Genomic DNA, 20,244 nt, shown 5'->3' on the forward strand with positions numbered 1-20,244 from the left:
ACTCTGTATCTAAATACTTGGTAGCTAGACATAGATAAAGGGGTATAGTCTCTATAGCCTCTGTATTCAAAATTTGCACTATGCATTAGGTAGGAAATTGCTTGGACGTAGTGAGAATTGCGTTCTAGTTTTGAATAAGGACCACTATTCTATATAAGTGAAGAGCGTCATACTTGGTATATGATTAATTAAATATGTGTTTATTATGGCAGTAAGGAAGTTTAAGTGACGCAAGTATTAAGAAAGAATAGCAGACAATCCTAATCAATCTAGAAGAACTTCTACAGGCCATGGAAGAGGCAATGGAAGATCAATGGTGAATAGAGAAGAAAACCCAAAAAATGCTACGACCATTGAAACAAGAAGTTGAGGCCGGGGACGAGGAAGAGGAAGAAATATTCAACAAGAAGCCCATATAAAATAGGAAATATCGGTACAAGAAAGTTCTATGTCAGGTCAAGGATGGACCAAAACAAGGGGTAGAGGTCATGCTCATGACCCTGGGTTTATTGCCTAGGAGATGTTGACAGTTGAACTAGGAAAATTTCAGGAAAATCTAATAAATTTGCCTGGGCATTCTACACAGAAGGAGTAGGGAACCCGAATTTTCATGAAGAAGCCGGAGCCAATACACCAGTAACGACTATGTTCGCACCACAATTTATCTTCAGTACAGAAAGGAGGAGATATCAAGATATTTCTTGCATGCAAACCCCCTAAGTTTTTCCGGAGAATGTGATCCTATCAAAGCCATGTGTTGGCTTAAAGAAATTGAATTAAGTTTACAGACCAGTAAAAGTGCGGATGAAGATAAAATGATGTTTGTTGTATCCAGGTTGCGGTCAAGTGCGTTATATTGGTGGGAAATTCTGTCAAGTTCTGATCCGAATATTTTAAAGACAATGACGCTGAAGGTCTCATCAGTGTTCTCTGAATCTTGTGTAGACTTCACACTTATGTAGATGAGCTTGTTATCACTGAAAAACGCTTCAGATCACGAACTTGTTGGTCTCTAATCTTCAGCTTCTGTCTTCGTCATTGCTGAAGGATCTGTGGTGTGAGTTTTGTCTTCTTGAAGTATATTGGTCTCTGAATGAATTATAATACATGTTCAGCGATCACTGAACAGACTCAGGGATGATCGCTGAAACTGAATACAAAGATAATACACTTCGATAGATAAAATGAATCATCATCAAATTACCGAGAGAAATGATCAACAGTTACCTTCTCACGAAAATACAACCCTCTATATAAATTTATTATGTTCATATTATAAAAATTATGCTTCTAAATAACTCGTTATGGCATCGTTATGGCGCGTTATGACTTCAAGGCTTGAGTTCCCCATCACATATAATTGATAAGCTCTGTAGAATTGATATCAATAGTTTTCTTTATTTTCTAGTTTTATTACTTTATATAAATTTTATTTATTTTAGGTTTTATTTAAAACACCAACACATATAAATGTGTGTATATATATCGTTTTAGGCCGGGTCTTAAAAACATCACGGTCTAGTTGTAACTTGTAGACGACCACTTCTCACTTCATTTAGAACATAGATAAAAATCTCTCTCTCCACTCCTGTAATCGAAACTTAGATTTTCAATTACAAGCTTCTCCTTTTCCAGTATTACATCAGTCGGAACAGCTAAATATAATTCAGTGTGCACATAATTGACAAAAGAATTCCACAACTTATCAGGAATCTCTATTCTGCAATGGTGGAAGAGAATAAAAGACGAAAAATTTCAGACATGGCCGAAGACCCCGATAGTGATGAAGAACCAGGAGAAGTGATCGAATCGGCTCCGCCTCTAAGAGTTGGAGAGGAGCGTGTTTTCAACTCCACTGGATTAAAAAAGAAGCTCCTCCGCCGTGGTGTTGGTTTCGAAACCCCTGAATGTGGCGATGAACCCACCGGTAAGCTCTGTTTCGTGTCTTTGTCTATAATTGAAATGATGTAAGTTTACTACTAGAGCCACACTTCGATTTGAAAGGCCAATGAAGTTGCTTTTGGCATATATAATTTCTCGAGAAAAAGCTGTTTTTGCATTCAAATTCGTAAACAGGTACTACACATATTGGTGCTAAATTCGCAACTATATCACTATCGAGTTTCCAGTAGAAAATTAATAGGTTTAATTCGAATGCAGTTTCTATACCATATCTGGGAATTTATAGTGTGTTTGTATTATTTTAGCTAATAATAACTTCCTTTTTCGATTGTTTGAATGGATTCAGTTCATTATGTGGGGACTTTGCTTGATGGGACTACATTTATCTCCACTAGAGATAAAGGGGAACCCTTCACCTTCAAGATTGGACAAGGTTTGTTGTTTAATATGTATTTTTTTGTCTTTTTGTATTTCTTTTCTTCAGGCATGGCACATTGATTGTGATTTTGAATCTAGAGCTTCTTATGTCTCTGGTAAAAAGATCTGAATAACTTTTTTACTTTCCTTCATTTAGGTGGTCCTTTGTTGTGGTAACTCGTGCTTGTGATTTTGAGCTTTAGCATGTTGACATTTTTAATTTATTTAAAATACTCGATTCTTTGTGTTCTAGGCTGGTGAAAAAGTGACGGTGAAAGTTCTCTTTTCCAATGGTTATTCGAAACACTTAGTGCTAGTTCTTCTGATTTTTCTTTTTTCTATTGTTGACTTCTTGCGTGTGTTAGATGACATACCATGACCAATCACAAACCAAATGAACCTAGTATATTCCATAAAGGTAAGGTCTGGGGGTAGGATGTATGCAGACCTTGCCTCTACCCTATGGGTAGAGAGGTTTCCGTGAATACCCCCGCTTGCAAAACAAAAGCAATAAAAACAAGGAGACATGTGAGAGAAGTCGCATACTAACATAGGAGTGTATGCAAACATGCAACTAGTACGAGAAATATAAGATAAACGATAAAACAAAGCATAAATAAGACATGGAAATAGGAAAAATTAAAGAAAATCTCCATCTACCATAAGGCTTTAGTTACCTAACATAGGGCTTTTGGAGATTTGGGGTATATTCTTGCTCCAACAGCTATGCTATAACATATGCTAAAATAGAGAAACAAGAGAGAGAGAGTAGAGATCTCTAAAACTCTATATTTAAGAGAGAGAAACAATATTTAATTCTTTCTCACCAATAGGAGATATTGAAATTGTGTTTAGGAGAGAGAAATATATTTTATTAAATGTATTGAATATTTTAATAATATAGTTAATGATATAATTGTTAAAATAGAGTAGCTGTTGTAGTTGGATGTAATTTTTTAGAAATTTTAATTTGATACTCTATTTTAGAACATCTATAGCATAGCTGATAGAGAGGCTCTAAGGGCCAATACTACACCCTTCCCCTTGCCCACCCCTCTACCTCCTCTAAACTCCCCTCCTCCCGGCTATGTTGTCTATAGGTAATAGGTCCCCGCACATAGTCTGCTACTCTACATCTTTAAGCCCTCTCAAAGGTCATGGTCAATCAATCAAGATCAAATATTCTTTTTAGATCTTTTAACCAACTTTATGTTCCAATCAATATTTGACAAGGTATGTGTTATTTTTTTTGTACAATAAGAGAAACATTTAATATTTGTATTCGAAGTTTTTAAACTTGGATATATCCCTCTTCTTGTGATCTTTTACTCAATTCACTGTGGGTACATTCATGTTTTCCAAAATTGTTTGAGGCATATGCCTCGAGGCGAGGCGGTCCAAAACCGCTCATGAGGCAAAGCCTCATGGTCCCTGGACGAGGCTTAAGCCTCAATTGTTGAGGCGGTGCCTTGAGGCGTTGAGGCGTTTCTGAGGCGCACGCCTCAGTTTGCTGCTGCCTTGATTCTTTGAAAATAGATGCCTGAAATTACTTGTGTTTTTTAAGTAAAGTCAAACACTCGATTATACTTTTATAATTTAAACGTACAAAGAAGCGTTTTATAGGATGTACTTTTATCTTATCAATCAAAAACAAATGTTACCTTTCAATTTCCTGATCCTACTTTTGTCGTTTCCTCCTACTTTCTTCTCAGATTTTCTTCTCCACCGAGAATACCTCTCCGAACCCCCTTTTTTTTTCTCCTCCATTTTTAACTTTTTCCTCTCTCAAGAAGATATTCATCTCAAAGGCCAACCCAAAAAGTAAGTTCTTTTTAGTTTGTGTTCATGTTTTTAGTTTATGTATAATGTATTTATATTATATTATACATATTTCAGTCAAGTATATATGTTCTAATATCATGTATAATGTATTTTCTATATGTATAATGTGTTATGTAGGTATTTTTGTATATTTTCTGTTTTTCTGTTTTCTGTATTATTTTTATTTTCTATATTATTTTCAGTTTTCTGTATTATTTTTCTGTTTTCTATGGATTTGGAAGATGAAATTGATAGTGATTATGGATACGATTGTGGAGCTATACAACTTGATCATGCTACGGGGAACTATAAGTTGTAGATTGATATGTTTTTAGACTTATAACTAGTATTTTATGAATCTATGACGTTTAAAGTTTGTTATGGAATTATGTTTTGCTTACTATTAATATTTATGAATTTTATTTGTTTTACGCCTCGAGGCTTGCGCCTCAGACAGCCTCGAGGCTTACGCCTCAGGGCGTGGAAGGAAAACGCCTCGAGTCCCGGTTCCGCTTTTTAAAACCTTGGGTACATTTTACATGCATAGATATGGACCTCGTGTGTTTGTGTGGTCTTCTGTAAAGAATGACAAATATGTGTAGATGATATACCTATTTTCTATCTTGAACACCTTTACTTAGTCATCGTTTATCCTTTTATCTCTAATCAACTTGAAACACCATGGAACAGCATGGATGTTACCATTTGTTTCTCCCCAACATATTTTACATGGACTTGCTGTCATTTTACTTTGCAATTTAAATGATCATCCTCAATGCTGATCTCATCTGTTGTCTTTTTGACTTTATCAGACCAAGTCTGTTCTGGGTTCGATCAGGCAGTTCTTACCATGAAGAAAGGGGAAATAGCATTGTTTACTTTGCCTCCCCAGTTAGGATTTGGAGCTGCAGGAACAGATGGCGTCCCTCCAAATTCTTTTATTTACTTTGAGGTAGAGCTCATCTCATGGATCACAGTAGTAGATGTCTGCAAGGATGGTGGCATTCTTAAGAGAGTAGTGAAGAAAGGGGAACAGACAGGGCAACCTGGTGATTTGGATGAGGTTAAAGGTAGTCCTTTAGACTCCTTTTGCAATGCTCCTTTTTAAATTTATATTCTCCATTAAGTAGGGCTTGTTAGCTGACAAGTAATGAGGAAATACATCTCATCAGTCACTGATGTTGGTTGGTGCAGTGAGGTATGTAGTGACGCTGCTTGATGGTGTTACAGTTGCTGAATCACCAAACGAGGGTGTTGAATTTTACTTGAAAGATGGTAAATAATATATTTTTGCTGTTGCTTTCTTTTATTCTAACAATTTTTATGTAATCAAAATCTTTCAGAGGAATGACAATTATTATTAAACCAACCCCTATTGTGTGTTCATACTAGGTCATTTTTGTATGGCACTGCCAAAAGCAATCAAAACCATGACAAGAGAAGAAAAAGCGGATCTGATTGTTCAACCACAGTGTAAGGCTTTGGATTCCTGGGTTCCATATCGCTAATATCATTATAGGACATGTTTATTTCCCTGAGTAACTATTCTTGCCTTAGGAATTTGAAGGTTGATTATGTCTTGTGACATGATAGTCATTTATAATTAACTACTTAAGGAGAACTGACATTTGATAACATGAAAGTTATTGTCATTCTAAATATCATTTTTGGTTGTTAGTTCTGTTTGATTTAAGCTAAACCATTTCTTTCATGCTAGGAAGATGAGATTCATAACAGTTTATAATCTAAAAATACCAACATTTTAATTCAGATGCTTTTGGTGGAGGGGTTACCACACTACCCAATGGATGCTCTCCCATTCCACCAGATTCTGCGCTGCGTGTTGCTTTGGAATTGCTATCGTTCAAGCCTGTAGTCGATGTAACCAATGATTTGAAGGTGGTGAAGAAAATACTGAAAGAGGGCGAAGGAGCTCTCACAGCAAATGAAGGTGCTTCTGTTATTAGTAAGTATACCAATCTCGCACATTGTGATATATTAATCAATATGCATATAGATGGATGGATGTTAAGGTCCACCATTGCTGAAATTCAGTAAGCTTCTTTTGATAAGAAAAGTGACTTGGAGAAGTTAGATGCCAGAATGATATCAAATTACTTCCATCACAAGCCAAATGGAGGTTGGCCGGAACTATTACTTTAGTTGTGCTTTGTTCTTGCATTCTTCTCCACCACATGCCATCAACAGTAAATGATGTACTTACACATGCCTGCATATAATTCCTTTTCTTAAGTATTGGAACATGACAATTTTCTAATACAGAAGTTGTTAGTAAAATTTCAGCAAAAATTCCCAAATAGTTTCACCAAACCGAAAAATAAAAGAACAGATTCGACCCCAACTGGTTCGTTTGTTTCCATGGATACACTAACTCCAAACGGTTCTTTTGAAGAATTGGCGAACTTAACTATACCTGATCTCTACCTCTATTTTCTGTTTTGTATCTTACAACAAATGCAAAGAAGCTGTGTTGGTGTTTTTTGTATATCTCCGGTTGGGTGTCTTTCAAGCAAAAACATATATTACCGGTTTCATATGGAGGTTATGGAAGACAAACACTTGGGAGTTACGAATATGGAGAGCCTTGGAAATTTCTAGAATGTAGCAAAACATGGGTTGAACTATGTTGTCAAGCGCATGACATTCATACCCACAGGAGGAGCTCGTACATATAAGTTTAGTTGTCCAAAGCCAATATCTATCCATGATTTGTACCCTGCGCTATGCATAAGCTCTAGATTACTTCATGGAATAAGAATCTTATATAATCTCACTTCCATTCCCCTTTTCCACCTATGTGGAACACCTCCCTTCTGACACCTAACTTTCACCCAAAGGTGAAACCTTGTGGATCAATTTCCCATTCACCAAATCTCGTTGTGGACCAGTGGTATATCAGAACAAAGCTCTCACAGATGAAAACAAAAACCCAAAGATGTCTTTACAAATAATCTTTCGATTAGAAAATGACATTTGTGTCCAAAATAGGCGCGTAACCCACTTTTTTAACACTTCTAAATGCGAGTGACCCAAGTTGTGGCTCGATGTTTTACATGGTTATAGTACCCAAGTTGTGATGTTATATGCGAAGAATTGAGTTATCATCTTCCTCCTGGATATCCATGGACAACATTGTTCTCATTGTGAGTGCTGATTTTAGGAAAAGATTATGTGAAGAAAGGATAAAACATGAAGAACTTAAGACTAGATATACACAAACACATAAAATATCATGACACTCCCACATGAATATGCACCAGTGTGATTCTTTTTAATATCCAGTACTATATGATTAACGTTCAAATCCTATTTTATATTTGTTTTGTTATTCTAATCAGATCTTATTTTTTTGTGTGTAGTCAGGTATAGAGCTATGCTAGAAAATGGAACTGTGTTTGAGAAAAAAGGTTATGATGGAGAGACTTCATTAAGCTTCATTACTGATGAAGGTTAGTGTGTAATATGTCTTCCTTTAGCTGGGTGCCAACCAGTGTTTAGTTTTTCTGACACTCAGGGCAGTCAGAACACCTGACTTTGCTCTTCAAGCGTGCATTCTATATTGCTGATAGATGATGCATGCCCTCCATATATTCATTTTCTGGTGGTGAGGAATTGTGAATTTACTAATAGCAGGCTAATAGCTAGGTTGTCATCAGTAAATTGATATTAGTTGTCAAAAACAGTAAAGAACTATGCTTGCAGAACAAGTGATTGCTGGCTTAGACCGAGCAGTGGCAACGATGAAGAAGGGGGAGAAGGCAACATTGACCATCGGTCACGAATATGGATATGGAAGTAAAGAAGTGATGTGTGATCTGGCTGTAATTCCTCCATTTTCTACCCTAGTTTATGAAGTTGAAGTGATCGACTTTGAAAAGGTAACTTATCAGCAGAGAAGCCCTCATATACCATTAGGTTTGTATTTCTATTATGCTGTGTAGCATTTGGGAGCCTCTTGCATGCATTATGTCTGATTTATGTGGACAGAGTATTTTATGGTACCAAAACTTCCTTATATGATTATGTACTTCAGTTATAGAGGTTATGCATTTCATGTCTTGCATTGCCTTATTTATCTGCAGCTTATTGCAGGTGGTAATTTTGTAGAATGTATTGCTGAAATAAACTATTGTAGCCTAACTTTTGGGTCTAGGTTGGAAACATTAGTTCGGCATAAATGCATAAATGTTCTTTTTTGATGTTCTTCCTGTCCAAAAATAAATCATCTATATTGTATCTAGTCCCATGAGTCTACTTGAAGGGCTTCTCTCCTAGTTTACTGGCCTAGTGCTATAACATAAATATCGTTGTTGGTTATTTAGGGTACATCCTCATTCATTACACTCCCGGGAACTATTCTATTCAGCCAAGTTGATCATCCTTCAAACATTGGAATCATGAATCTATAGAATGGATCATTTCTCGGCATCCTCTACCTGTTTTTTCTTTTCCTGATTTGGTTTTCCCACGTATAAATCCAAGTATCACTCTTTCTGTCCCTATTTATCATGGGTGGTTATTATTGGTTCATTGCTGGACATTGCTTACATTGCCATTTGCTGACCATTAAAATCCATTTTCGCATTCATTTAATATTGGGTGATTTGTTTCGATTAATTTTAGGGCTCGACTTTTTAATTTGTTATAGTTTCACAATAGTTCCATGTTTTTTCTCTTGTCTTGTGGTTTTGTTCACCGTGCCTTGTTTTGTAGTGTAGAGGTTTCTTGGTTTCTTTCTTGCCCCTTCAAATATTATATATATATATATATATATATATATATCTTTTTCATATTCACTTTTAATTCATCCAAAAAACATATATGCTACATTTTATGGTTTAGAGTGTTGTATTTGTGTTGGTCCCAGCGGGATCTACAAGAGTTTAAAGGTAACAGTTTGTAGAAGGGAGATGATGAATACAAACACAACAACTTTTACTTTTAAATTTTTTTTATTGATAGAGAAGATCAATACAGAATTTTACAGATTGTTTGCGGAAAAGATAAGATATAGAACTAAACAATCAAAGAAACACACAAGATACAGAAAGCAAGAAAGAAAAGACTTGTTAGAAGAAAAGGTTAAGAAGTCTTGTGCTTGAGAAAAAGCCTCTCTTAGGTAGAGAGTTGATCTTCAAGAAGTAAGAATTATTGGCAACAGTTTGCTTCTTCTGGTTGTAGGTGGTAACTGAGAAGGAAGAGCTTCTCAGCTATCTATACATGTTGCATTAAATGCAAATCAGGCAGTACAAAACACGTGACAAGCTTCTAGAGGTGAGCTTGTCCTTTGTTGCACATACGGCTTTTGCCATATATGAACAGTAGTCTTTCACAAAGTAGGTAAGCACGCTTGGAGATAATAGAGTGACTCCGTACAGTACTTTACTTTGAGAGATATGGTTTTGTCCTTTGTGTGTAGAAGGACAAGACAAAAACTAATCTTGTTCAATAAGATTCATTTGATCGCTGACACTGGAATAATGCTGAGGTTTCTTCAGTGTTCGTTGAATCTTGAGTAGATTTTACACTTGTGTAGAGTGTAGATAGACTTGTTATCACTAATAACCGCACCGTTCACGAACTTGCTTGTCTCTATCTTCAGCTTCATCTTCGATATCATTGAAGGTTCTGTGGTGTGAGTTTTGTCTTCCTGAAGAATACTTGTCTCTGAGAGAATTACAATACATGTTCAGTGATCACTGAACAGACCCGGTGATGATCGCTGAAGCTGAATAAAAAGATAGTACACTTCGTAAGATAAAAAGGATCATCAAATCACTGAGAGGATCAACAATTTGTATCACCGAACAGTCTCCCCGAGTCATAGGTGGCCTGACTGACAGTTATGAAATGTACACTTCAACTAACAGGACTTCTAGTCTCGGCATATTACACCCTGCTTTTATCGCACACTCTTCATTTTTTGGTAATATTGAATGTAAATAATGAAATATACGCATCTCTTTTGAATTTTCAGAGAAATTATGTTGTAATTCTCATTGAAAAAAACAAAGGAGTATAAATACAGCTTAGAGGCCTAACTATAATCCCACAATTTAAGGGATTTGATAACATACAAGGAAACTTACCAAACTATACATGTATCAATTAAATCTGTTACCGATTATACAAATATCCAAATTTGTTACAAAAGGAAAATATAATCCCAAGAGATCAGGGATTATATTTTGTATATCAATTCCACACTCCCTTTTTAAGTTGGTGCATATATATCATACATGCCCAACTTATCTATAAGAAGATCAAATGTCGGTCTTAATACCCTTTGGTTAAGATATCTGATATTTGCTCTTTGGATGGAATGAATGCAATGAATGCAATGCAGATAGTCCCATTCTCCAAATTTTCCCTTATGAAGTATCGATCCACTTCAATGTGTTTTGTCCTGTCGTGCTAGATCGGATTTTGTGAGATTCTAATGGCTTGCTTTATTATTGCAAAACAACTTCATAGGTAGCTCAACTTTTAACCGTGAGTCAACAAAGATTCTTTGATCCAAATTATTTCATATATGCCATCTGCCATTGATCTAAATTCAGCTTCTGGATACAACACTTTGTTTCTTGCTTCTCCATGTGACAAGATTTCCCCATACATAATTAGAATATCCCGATGTAGATCTTTTGCTCATGTTTGGGTCTGCCCAACTTGCATCAGTAAAGGCTCCAATGGTTTGGTTGTCTCATTTTCTAAAGAGTAGTCCTTTGCCTGGACAACTCTTTAAATATCTAAAAATTCTGTGGACAACTTCTTGATGTTCTTCGTAAGGACGATGCATAAAATGACTCACTATGCTAACTACAAAAGCAACGTCTGGCGGTATATGTAATAAATAAACCAACCTTCCAACCAGTCATTGGTAATGATGAATATCAACCAGCAATGGCATCCGACCTTTTGTTGGGGTCAATTTGGAGTATCTATCGGTCGACATGCACTCATTCCAGTATCTCGTGAAAGATCCAGAATGTATCTCCTTTGTGACAACACAATACCTTTTACTTGAACTTACAACCTCCATACCTAGAAAATATTTCATTTCTCCAAGATCCTTTACTTCAAATTCTTTAGCAAGCAGTCCTTCATTCTTTCCATCTCCTCATGATCATTACCTGTGAGGAGTATGTCATCTACATAAACTATTAAAGTTGTGATTTTACCTTTTGAAGAAAATCGAGTAAATAGAGTATGATCAAGTCCTGTTTGTATCCATGACTTTTGACTACTTGAGTGAAATGTGCAAACCATGCCCTTGGGGATTGTTTGAGCCCATACAAAGCTTTCTCTAATTTACACACTTTTGTACCAAAGTTACTTTCAAATCCAGGTGGTGACAACATATAAACTTCTCTTCTAGTTTGCCATTCAAGAAGGCATTTTTACATCAAATTGCCTGATTGGCCAATCAAGATTTGCTGCCACTGGAAGTAGAATCCTTATTGTATTCAACTTTGCAACTGGAGCAAAGGTTTTTGTATAATCAATGCCATAAGTTTGTGTGAAACCTTTGGCTACTAGCCTTGCTTTATATCTTCCAAAGGCTCCATCAACATTAAATTTTGGAGTAAATACCCACTTACAACTGTGGGTGCACCTTTTGGAAGATTTTCAGCACACTGCGTCTGATTCTTCTCAAGAGCACTCAATTCCTCTAGAACATCCTTTTTCCATTCTGGAATTTTTAGAGATTCATGTATAGTGTTGGGGATTTAAACTTGGGACACATTTGAAGTGGAAGGTATTTAGGTGAGAGGTTTGAGCAAGACGATGTAGCTGGAAATAGGATATTAACACATGCACATTTTTTTTTCTCAAGGCTATTGGAATATTCAGATCACATGACTTACCAAGAGATGGTTCCTTCCTTGGTTTGGAATCAGGGCTGATTTAGTGTTGGACTCTTTGTTTGGAGGGAATCTTTGCTCATACACTTTTCCAAATTGTTTTTTTTCTTGTTCACCACAATTCTCTTGAGTAACTTGTTGAGATTCACATGGTACTTCAGTTTCTTCAGGAATATTATATTCATTTTCTTGGTCTAGTGTTGGTTCTATTGGAATATGATCTACATTTTCCACATGTTCAACCATTGGAACATCTACATTTCCCTCATCTTCAAAGATTGGACAATCTTTGAAATTTGAGTCGAATGTAGATGGCTCAAATGTAGATGAAAATGCTAGATGAAAATCAAGTCTTCTTTTTTATTCTGCCTTGGAAGACAAGAATTAGAAAATGGAATATTGTCAAAAAACTTAGCATCCATGGTAACAAACATTTTCCCCGTGTTTAGATGAAAACATTTAAACCCTTTTTTATTTGGTGCGATTCCTACAAAAACACATTTGAGGGCTTTGTGGTCTAATTTGCAGAGGTTGATATTGGTGTTCTTAGTAAACACAATGCAACCAAAAACTTTTGAAGGCATGGAATGAAATAACGTGACTTTGGAAAAGAACTTACAAATGTGGGTGTTTGAAACTGTAGAGCTTTAGAAGGCATTCGGTTCATTCAAGAAGTAGCATGCAAAAGAGCATCTCCCAATAAATATTTTGGTATTTCAGTTGGAAACAGTAAACAAGAAGATTCTTATTTTTTCTTTCAGATATGGTGTTTTTTCCTTCGGATATGCCGTTTTGTGGTGGAGTATCTACCGCATGAGCTTTGCTGAACTACGCCTTGAGCATCTAAAAAATTCCGAAGAGTTTTAGTAACATATTCCCTACCATTGTCACTTTTAAGAATTTGAATCTTAGTACCAAGCTGAGTTAGAATCATGTTATATAATATTTTGAAAACATGTTCAACTTCAGATTTTTCTTTTAGCAAATAGACCCAACATACTGTATGATCATCTGTGAAGGTAATAAACCATCTATTCCCATGGCACGTAGTGACCTTAGAAGGACCCCATATGTCATTATGTATTAAAGCAAAAGGCATAGATGGTTTATATGGTTGTGGATGATACGTAATTTTGTGTAGTTTTGCTAACGCACAAATCTCACATTGAAAGGATTAGGGATTTTTATTACCAAATAACACACGAAACAAATGTTTTAAATAAGAAAACTTGGATGTCCTAGTCTAAAGTGCCATTAATAAATCTCGTTGTTACTCAAATCAGATGTGGTGTTGAAGCAAGAAGTCTCCTTGGTAGCCTTATTTGAGTGAATTCTCTCATCTAGTATGTAGAGTCCATCACACATCAACATGTCCAATCATCTGCCCTGAATCTAGGTCCTGAAAATGCAATTGGAAGGAGAGAACAACGCATAACAACTGAGTCAGCAGTGAGTTTATGAATAGAGATGAGATTACAAGAGAGTTTTGGAACATGTAGGACACTAGAAAGAATGAAGGCTGATGATACTTTTATATCCCCGACTCCTACTATTGTAGAAAAGGTGCTATAAGCATTTCACACCTTTGTATTTCCTGCACAAGGCTTATAAGAATTAAAGAGATTTGAACAAGAAGTCATGTGATCAGATGCCCCTGAATCATATCAATGATCTAGGCTGATGTATTTTGTAAGTACACACGAGAAGATGAATGGGTAGTTTTTATGAGATTGCACATAGGCACAAGATGGGAAAGAAGAAGAAGAGACAAGTCTAGTTTTAAGCAATTTTAGGAGCTACTTCATCTGAACCTTTGTGAATTGAGACTGTCCTGGATGGATTTGAGCGTCTTGAGTCGTTTCAGTTGTGGTGCGTAGGGCTCTCTCAAACTTGCTCTTCCAGCCTATATGATCCTCATCAAGATTGAACAACAGCTTGCAGGCATTCTCACGAAGCCCCAATATTGAACAACAACTTGCAGACATTCTCACGAAGCTATTGGGGAAAACTCAAATAGACTTTATTTGCAACAAACATGATTAACATTCTCGCTCCAACTTGAAGAGGAGTGTTAATACGGATCCATAAGCTGATCCAATCTTTACCCAAGCCCAAAGTGTTGAATGTTTATTCTAGACGGCCCAAAAGAGTGGAAGATAGGGTTGGGCCCAATTAGCTATCTCAGATTGAAAGTGTGTCTAATAAATGGCGGGAATGCGGGTAGCATGAGGTCATTGTGATTTTTCTTGTTAATCGAGTTAGGCTCTTACCTGTGGCTTTGAGAGAGGGAAGTTTCCCTAGAGTTGTGTTTGTTCTTTCTATGGTAAGTTCCAATTTCGTTAATGATCAATTGTTGATTTCCCTTGCCTTTTAATCCTTTCATTCTTCCAAATTGTGTGAATTCCTATCATTGGTCCGACCTGCCATTGATCTGCCGGAATTCTCCATGGAAACTCGTTCTCAACAAGCTCGATTGGATCATCATGAGGAACAGATTCAGAAACTCCAATCAGATATGACTGAGATCAAATCGGCAATATATTATATGGAATTGGATCAAGTGGAACAGGCTGAGTTTTGCAAATTCGTGATGAATTGGATGAAACAACAAGGTAAGCCATCGGATCCAGTATTTTTGAGGAGGATCAATCGGATTTCTTCTCTCAAAAGAAATCCAACATTTCCTTTGGTAAGGGAGGAGGAATTATCGAACTATCACCTTTCTTGGGCAACAAAGAAGGTGAAGTTGCCTAGGTTTTTTGGTTTCGATCCTCAAGGATGGATCAAAAAGGCGGAACTCTACTTTGAGATCCATGGGATTTCTCCACAGCTACGTATCTGACTGGCGCAATTGAGCATGGTAGGGGTCGCTCAACACTGGTTTACCATTATGAGGGAGATTTAAGTGCCATTATCATGGGATCAATTTACTAAAGAGCTCCTACAACGCTTCAGCGATTTGGAGATTCAAAATCCTTCTGAGCAATTGGCAACAGTTTAACAGGTAAATTCCATTCATGAATATATCGAAGATTTTGAATATCTATTGTCGTTAGTTCCTCGTTTACTGGAGTCCCAAGCCTTGGGATACTTCATCGCGGGTTTACATGATGAGGTTAAATGTTGGGTGCGACTTCATCGCCCTCAATCTCGTCTGGACTCCATGTATTTGGCCAAAGGCGTTGAGGAAATGCTGCGTCCATTGGCGATTAGTGTTTCCCAGTCTTGATTTCGCTATCAGAACAATGGGAGTGGTTCTGGATTGACTTTACGACCAGATCTGAAGCATTCCTTGGGCCGGCCTGATTTTAAAGGACCTGTTAGTACTGGGCAGAGGGCTTAATGACAAAGGCCCAACGTCACGATTTGAGTCTAATCGATCAGAGCCAAATCGATTTGTTTCCTCTACACGGCCCAATCCAGTCCCATTCTCCGATTCGTCGACTGCAGGAAATCGGAATAAAGGTTTTTCGTTCTCTTACTCGTACTGAATGGGAGGATCGTCGAAAAAAGGGTCTATGTTTTCGTTGTGGTCAGGCTTTCCGTCCAGCTCACAAATGTTCGGAAGGTAAATTAAGGGTTCTATTGTTGGCTAATGATGAAATGGTTGATGATGGTGGTGAAATCAGAACCATGGATGCGTCTGAAGATAGTTTGGGTGACAACGAGGAATCACCGCCGACCGGGTTGTGTACAGTGTTGGAGTTTCAGGGATCCTTAGCTACGGCTAATTCCGGGGGCAAAACCTTGAAGATCGAACGGGCTATTTCGGGAATACCGATTGTAATTTTGGTGGATAGTGGGGCAAGTCATAATTTTGTTTCTCGTAAATTGGTCACGACGTTGGGAATATCTTCTCAATTTTTCTCTGGTATGAATATTAACTTGGGAGATGGGCATACGATTTCTGTGAACCAAAGGTGCTTAAAATTACCAGTGTTGATTAATGGCTGTGATTTTCTGGTGGATGCCTTGCTCTTCGAAATGGGTCATTTAGACCTAGTTTTGGGTATGGAGTGGCTAAAAACCTTGGGAGAGGTGGTGCATAATTGGAAAAATCTATCAATGCGGTTCTCGTTGGGTGGAAAATCAGTTTGTATCCAAGGGTTATTTGATTCGGAGGTAAAGCAAGCTTCCCTTCATACTTGTTTATCCTTGGAAGAACCTCGTAATGATTTACCGGTTGGTTTACACATGGATTCTGATAAACGGGACGATATGTTATCCAAGGAGCAACAGGCTGATTTACAATGCCTATTTGATCAATTTGCGGTTGTTTTCCACGACCCAACGGGTCTCCCTCCTACTCGATTATCATGGCATTTCGTTAGTATCCCTACTTCCTCAATTTGTCTTCGTCCTTACCGGTACCCGCATATTCAGAAAGCGAAGATTGAACGGAAGGTGAAGGAACTTCTTTCCTTAGGAATGATCCGTCCTAGTAAAAGTGCCTTCTCGAGCCCGGTCATTTTAGTTCGAAAGAAAGACAACTCTTGGCGAATGTGCGTAGACTATCGTGCTTTCAACAAGGCCACCATTCCTGACAAATTTCCGATTCCGGTTGTCGAAGAACTCATCAATGAATTGACGGGAGCCCATTTTTTTTATGAAATTAGACCTGAAATCGGGGTATAATCAGATTCACATGAAACCCGACAGCATCGAGAAGACGGCATTTCGTACCCACGATGGCCACTATGAGTATCTAGGGGGTGTTTGGGATTGCTTATTTCAGTGTGGCACCGGTAATAAGCGCTTTTGAGTGTTTGGATAAACAGCTTATACCGGTGTCAAACAGATAATAAAGAGTTGTTGAAGAAGTTAAACCTTCTGACTTATAATAAGTTGATAAGTGCTTTTGTAGAAAAACATAAGTTGTTTTAAATAAGCAATCCGAAACACCTCCCTAGTGATGCCCTTTGGCCTCACTAATGCGCCGGCCACCTTTCAAGCCATTATGAACGACATCATTCGGCCTTATCTACGGAAATTTGTTGTGATTTCTTTGATGATATCCTGATTTACAGTTCTTCGTGGTCCCAACACTTGAAAGATTTGAGCATGGTCCTTCAAGTTTTATTCTCTAATCAATTTGTGGTCCATCGAAAAAAAGGTTCGTTTGGACAAACTTCTATTGATTATTTGGAACATATTATTACCGGCCAAGGAGTGGTAATGGATCCTAAGAAGATCTCGGCTTTGTTGGAGTGGCCAGTTCCGAAACAACTAAAAGGGCTACGTGGATTTTTGGGCCTTACGGGTTACTACCGTAACTTTATTCGTCATTAGGGTAGTATTGCCAAGCCGTTGACAGATTTAACCAAGGATGCTTTTGGATGGAATACGGAAGCTCAAACAGCCTTTGATGAGTCGAAATGAGCCATGGTCACAGCTCCGGTGTTGGCCTTACCGGACTTTTTGATTCCCTTCACAATCTAATGCGATGCTTCGGGACGGGGCATCGGGGCAGTCTTGATGCAGTAACATAGGCCATTGCTTACTTCAGTAAGGCGTAGAGTGAGTAAAATTTAGCGAAGTCGGCATATGAAAGAGAAATTATGGCCCTAGTAGCATTGGCGTTCATATCTTTTGGGGGTTAAATTTTGTGTGTATACGGATCAGAAGAGTCTTAGTCGTACAAGATGGTGTTTCATTCTGTGTTTCATATCTCATTACCAAAAAAAGTTGTTTTGTCGCCTATGGTTGCCCAAGTTTTACCTCCTAAGCTAGAATTAGATGACAAAGATTTACCGTCTCCCAAAGAGATTTATGCGGTACGAACAGTTGTACAAGATGGGAAATCAGTGGAGCAATGGCTAATACGTTGGCAGGGGCAGTCTCGGGAAGAGGCGATGTGGGAGGATGCAAACGTAATCAAGGGTCAATTTCCGGATACAAGTCTTGAGGACGACTTTATTGGAAGGAGGGAGTAATGATACGGATCCATCTAATCTGATCCAATCTTTACCCAAGCCCAAAGTGTTGAATGTTTATTCCAGACGGCCCAAAAGAGTGGAAGATAGGGCTGGGCCCAATTAGCTATCTCAGATTGAAAGTGTGTCTAATAATCGCTGGAATGAAGGGTAGCATGTGGTCATTGTGATTTTTCTTTTTAATTGAGTTAGGCTCTTAGCTGTGGCTTTGAGAGAGGGAAGTTTCCCTGGAGTTGTGTTTGTTCTTTCTATGGTAAGTTCCAATTTCGTTAATAATCAATTGCTGATTTCTCTTGCCTTTTAATCCTTTCATTCTTCCAAATTGTTTGAATTCCTATCAAGTGTTAAATATAGTAAAGTTTTGATTACCTTTCCTTATAGTGGTGTTGGTATTTCCTCTTTAGGCTTCTTGATGTTATATGTATATATATATATATAATAATCTCTTTTAGATATAATACGAAAACCATTACGAGATTCGAGTATTTATAAGAATAAAATGATAAGAACCAGATATACTGATCAATAAAAATAAAAGTAATGTAGAAGAAACAGTAGCCGTATACCTGATTAACAAGAAAAAAGATATGTAACTAGCTATTCAAGAGGCTAGACTCTCCTAGGACAAACTCATTATCTTTCTTGATGCACTATTCTCCCCCTCTTTCACCTATTTATTAACAGCCCTAGTAACCTTAAAGGCTTGGGTTTGGGGTTGGTACATAACATTACCCCGCCCCCCAAAGAACCACCTTGTCCTCATGGTGGGAATAAATCAAAATGGAGTTAATTGAGTTCCCCATCCTGTTCTTGGGTGGGATCATCCTGCAGTAGGAGCACTTGTAGCTCTTTGTTCTTACATTTGTGCCCGACTCAATACTTTTCGTCACTGCGGAAACAAAGGCCTCTCGCCCTCTTATCTCAGAGTTCTTCCTCGGTTAATTTTCTAGTCCTTCCGGATTCCGGTCCAGATGGTTGTTGTAAGGGGGTTGCCTGAACCTTTTCCCAACGTAGATGGAACACTTGTAACATTAATGCTGAGTCGGAGTTGTGTGAAATATCGAAGGTGAAAAATTATGGTAAGGTTTATAAGAACCACTGGTACTCCAGGCATTTGGGAATTTCTGTCTTCAACTAAGTGGGCAGTCTCCATAATTTGGGCCAGATCTTGTGGCCGTAATAATTGAACTTTAGCCTGAATGCTCGGTTTGAGTCCATTCATAAAGTTACCTTCAAATACCTTCTCCGGGAGATCCTATAAAGAGGATGCTAAGAGTTCGAAGTAATGACGAAACTCGAGAATAGTACCTGTTTGTTTGTCGGAGGGCTAGAAGTTGTTCAAGGGGAGAACCGCCGTCTGTTAATCGGAAACGGTTGATGAGTTGTGACTTCTAATCCTCCCATATCAGAATTGGGTGTCTATTTTCCTTCTTTTCGAAGCTTTAAAGAGCCGAGTAATGTGCAGCCTGAAATATCCATCCATCAGGATTGATTCCGTTAAGCATTAGTAATTCCACCTGACGCAATCTCCAATCGGCCAGAACCTTGAAACGAACCTCTGGTACACCCGGTTTGAGTGGAATTGTTGGATCCCGTTTGGAATAACAAATCCTGTTTGCCAATGATCGCTTGAATTCCCTTGTCCAAATCGTCAATTCGTTTGGTGTTCCCTGCCTCGCGATTGTAAAGCGCTTGAACATCGGCTCTCATCGCTTGAACGGATTCCTCCAGCACATCGATGCGTTCTCCTTGATTCTTTGATACCATGGTCAATTAGGATCGAAGGCTTTGATACCAATTTGATAAGAACCAGATCTACTAATCAACGAAAATAAAAGTAATGTAGAAGAAACAGTAGCCATATACCTGATTAACAAGAACAGGATAGGTAACTAGCTATTCGAGAGGCCAGACTCTCCAAGGACAAACTCAATATCTTTATCGATACCATATTCTCCTTTCTTTCCCCTATTTATAACAACCCTAAACCCTAACAGGCTTGGGATCGGTACATAATGCAAAATTTGATTCAATTTATACCATATGCTTCTCTGGTGACAAACACACTTATTTAGGTGGCAACAGGACATGTAGAGTCTGGATGCTAGAGAGTACATCACGAGGTTGCTCATATTATACCCGTAAGTCTTAACAAAAGATATGTATTATATGCATTCTAGTCCAAAAATTTATACAAGCTCAAATAGATGTAGGTGTAAAGTCAAGACAAAATTCCAAATCACATGATAAAAGTTACAAACTAGACTAAAGAAGGTATGAAGTCG

At 37.7% G+C, this 20,244-nt stretch overlaps 1 protein-coding gene across 6 annotated transcripts in view; it reads left to right on the forward strand.

Moving 5' to 3' along the window:
* Positions 1-1,508: 1,508 nt before the first annotated feature.
* Positions 1,509-20,244, forward strand: part of LOC112503414 (peptidyl-prolyl cis-trans isomerase FKBP62-like) — a 29,662-nt gene continuing 10,926 nt past the window's right edge. For 4 of the 6 annotated variants that reach the window (XM_025107451.1, XM_025107453.1, XM_025107456.1 and 1 more), the window contains exons 1-8: positions 1,509-1,927; positions 2,249-2,335; positions 4,953-5,210; positions 5,335-5,415; positions 5,533-5,613; positions 5,912-6,106; positions 7,521-7,610; positions 7,864-8,039. In XM_025107451.1, the coding sequence (XP_024963219.1) occupies positions 1,726-1,927; positions 2,249-2,335; positions 4,953-5,210; positions 5,335-5,415; positions 5,533-5,613; positions 5,912-6,106; positions 7,521-7,610; positions 7,864-8,039 (1,170 nt within the window). In that variant the 5' untranslated portion in view covers positions 1,509-1,725. The remainder of the gene's footprint in view (positions 1,928-2,248; positions 2,336-4,952; positions 5,211-5,334; positions 5,416-5,532; positions 5,614-5,911; positions 6,107-7,520; positions 7,611-7,863; positions 8,040-20,244) is intronic. The other 2 variants (XM_025107452.1, XM_025107454.1) reach the window with 2 other exon arrangements.

This window comes from Cynara cardunculus, unplaced genomic scaffold, assembly GCF_001531365.2.
Source record: "Cynara cardunculus var. scolymus isolate 2C unplaced genomic scaffold, CcrdV1 Un_Scaffold_2980, whole genome shotgun sequence".
NCBI lineage: Eukaryota > Viridiplantae > Streptophyta > Magnoliopsida > Asterales > Asteraceae > Cynara > Cynara cardunculus.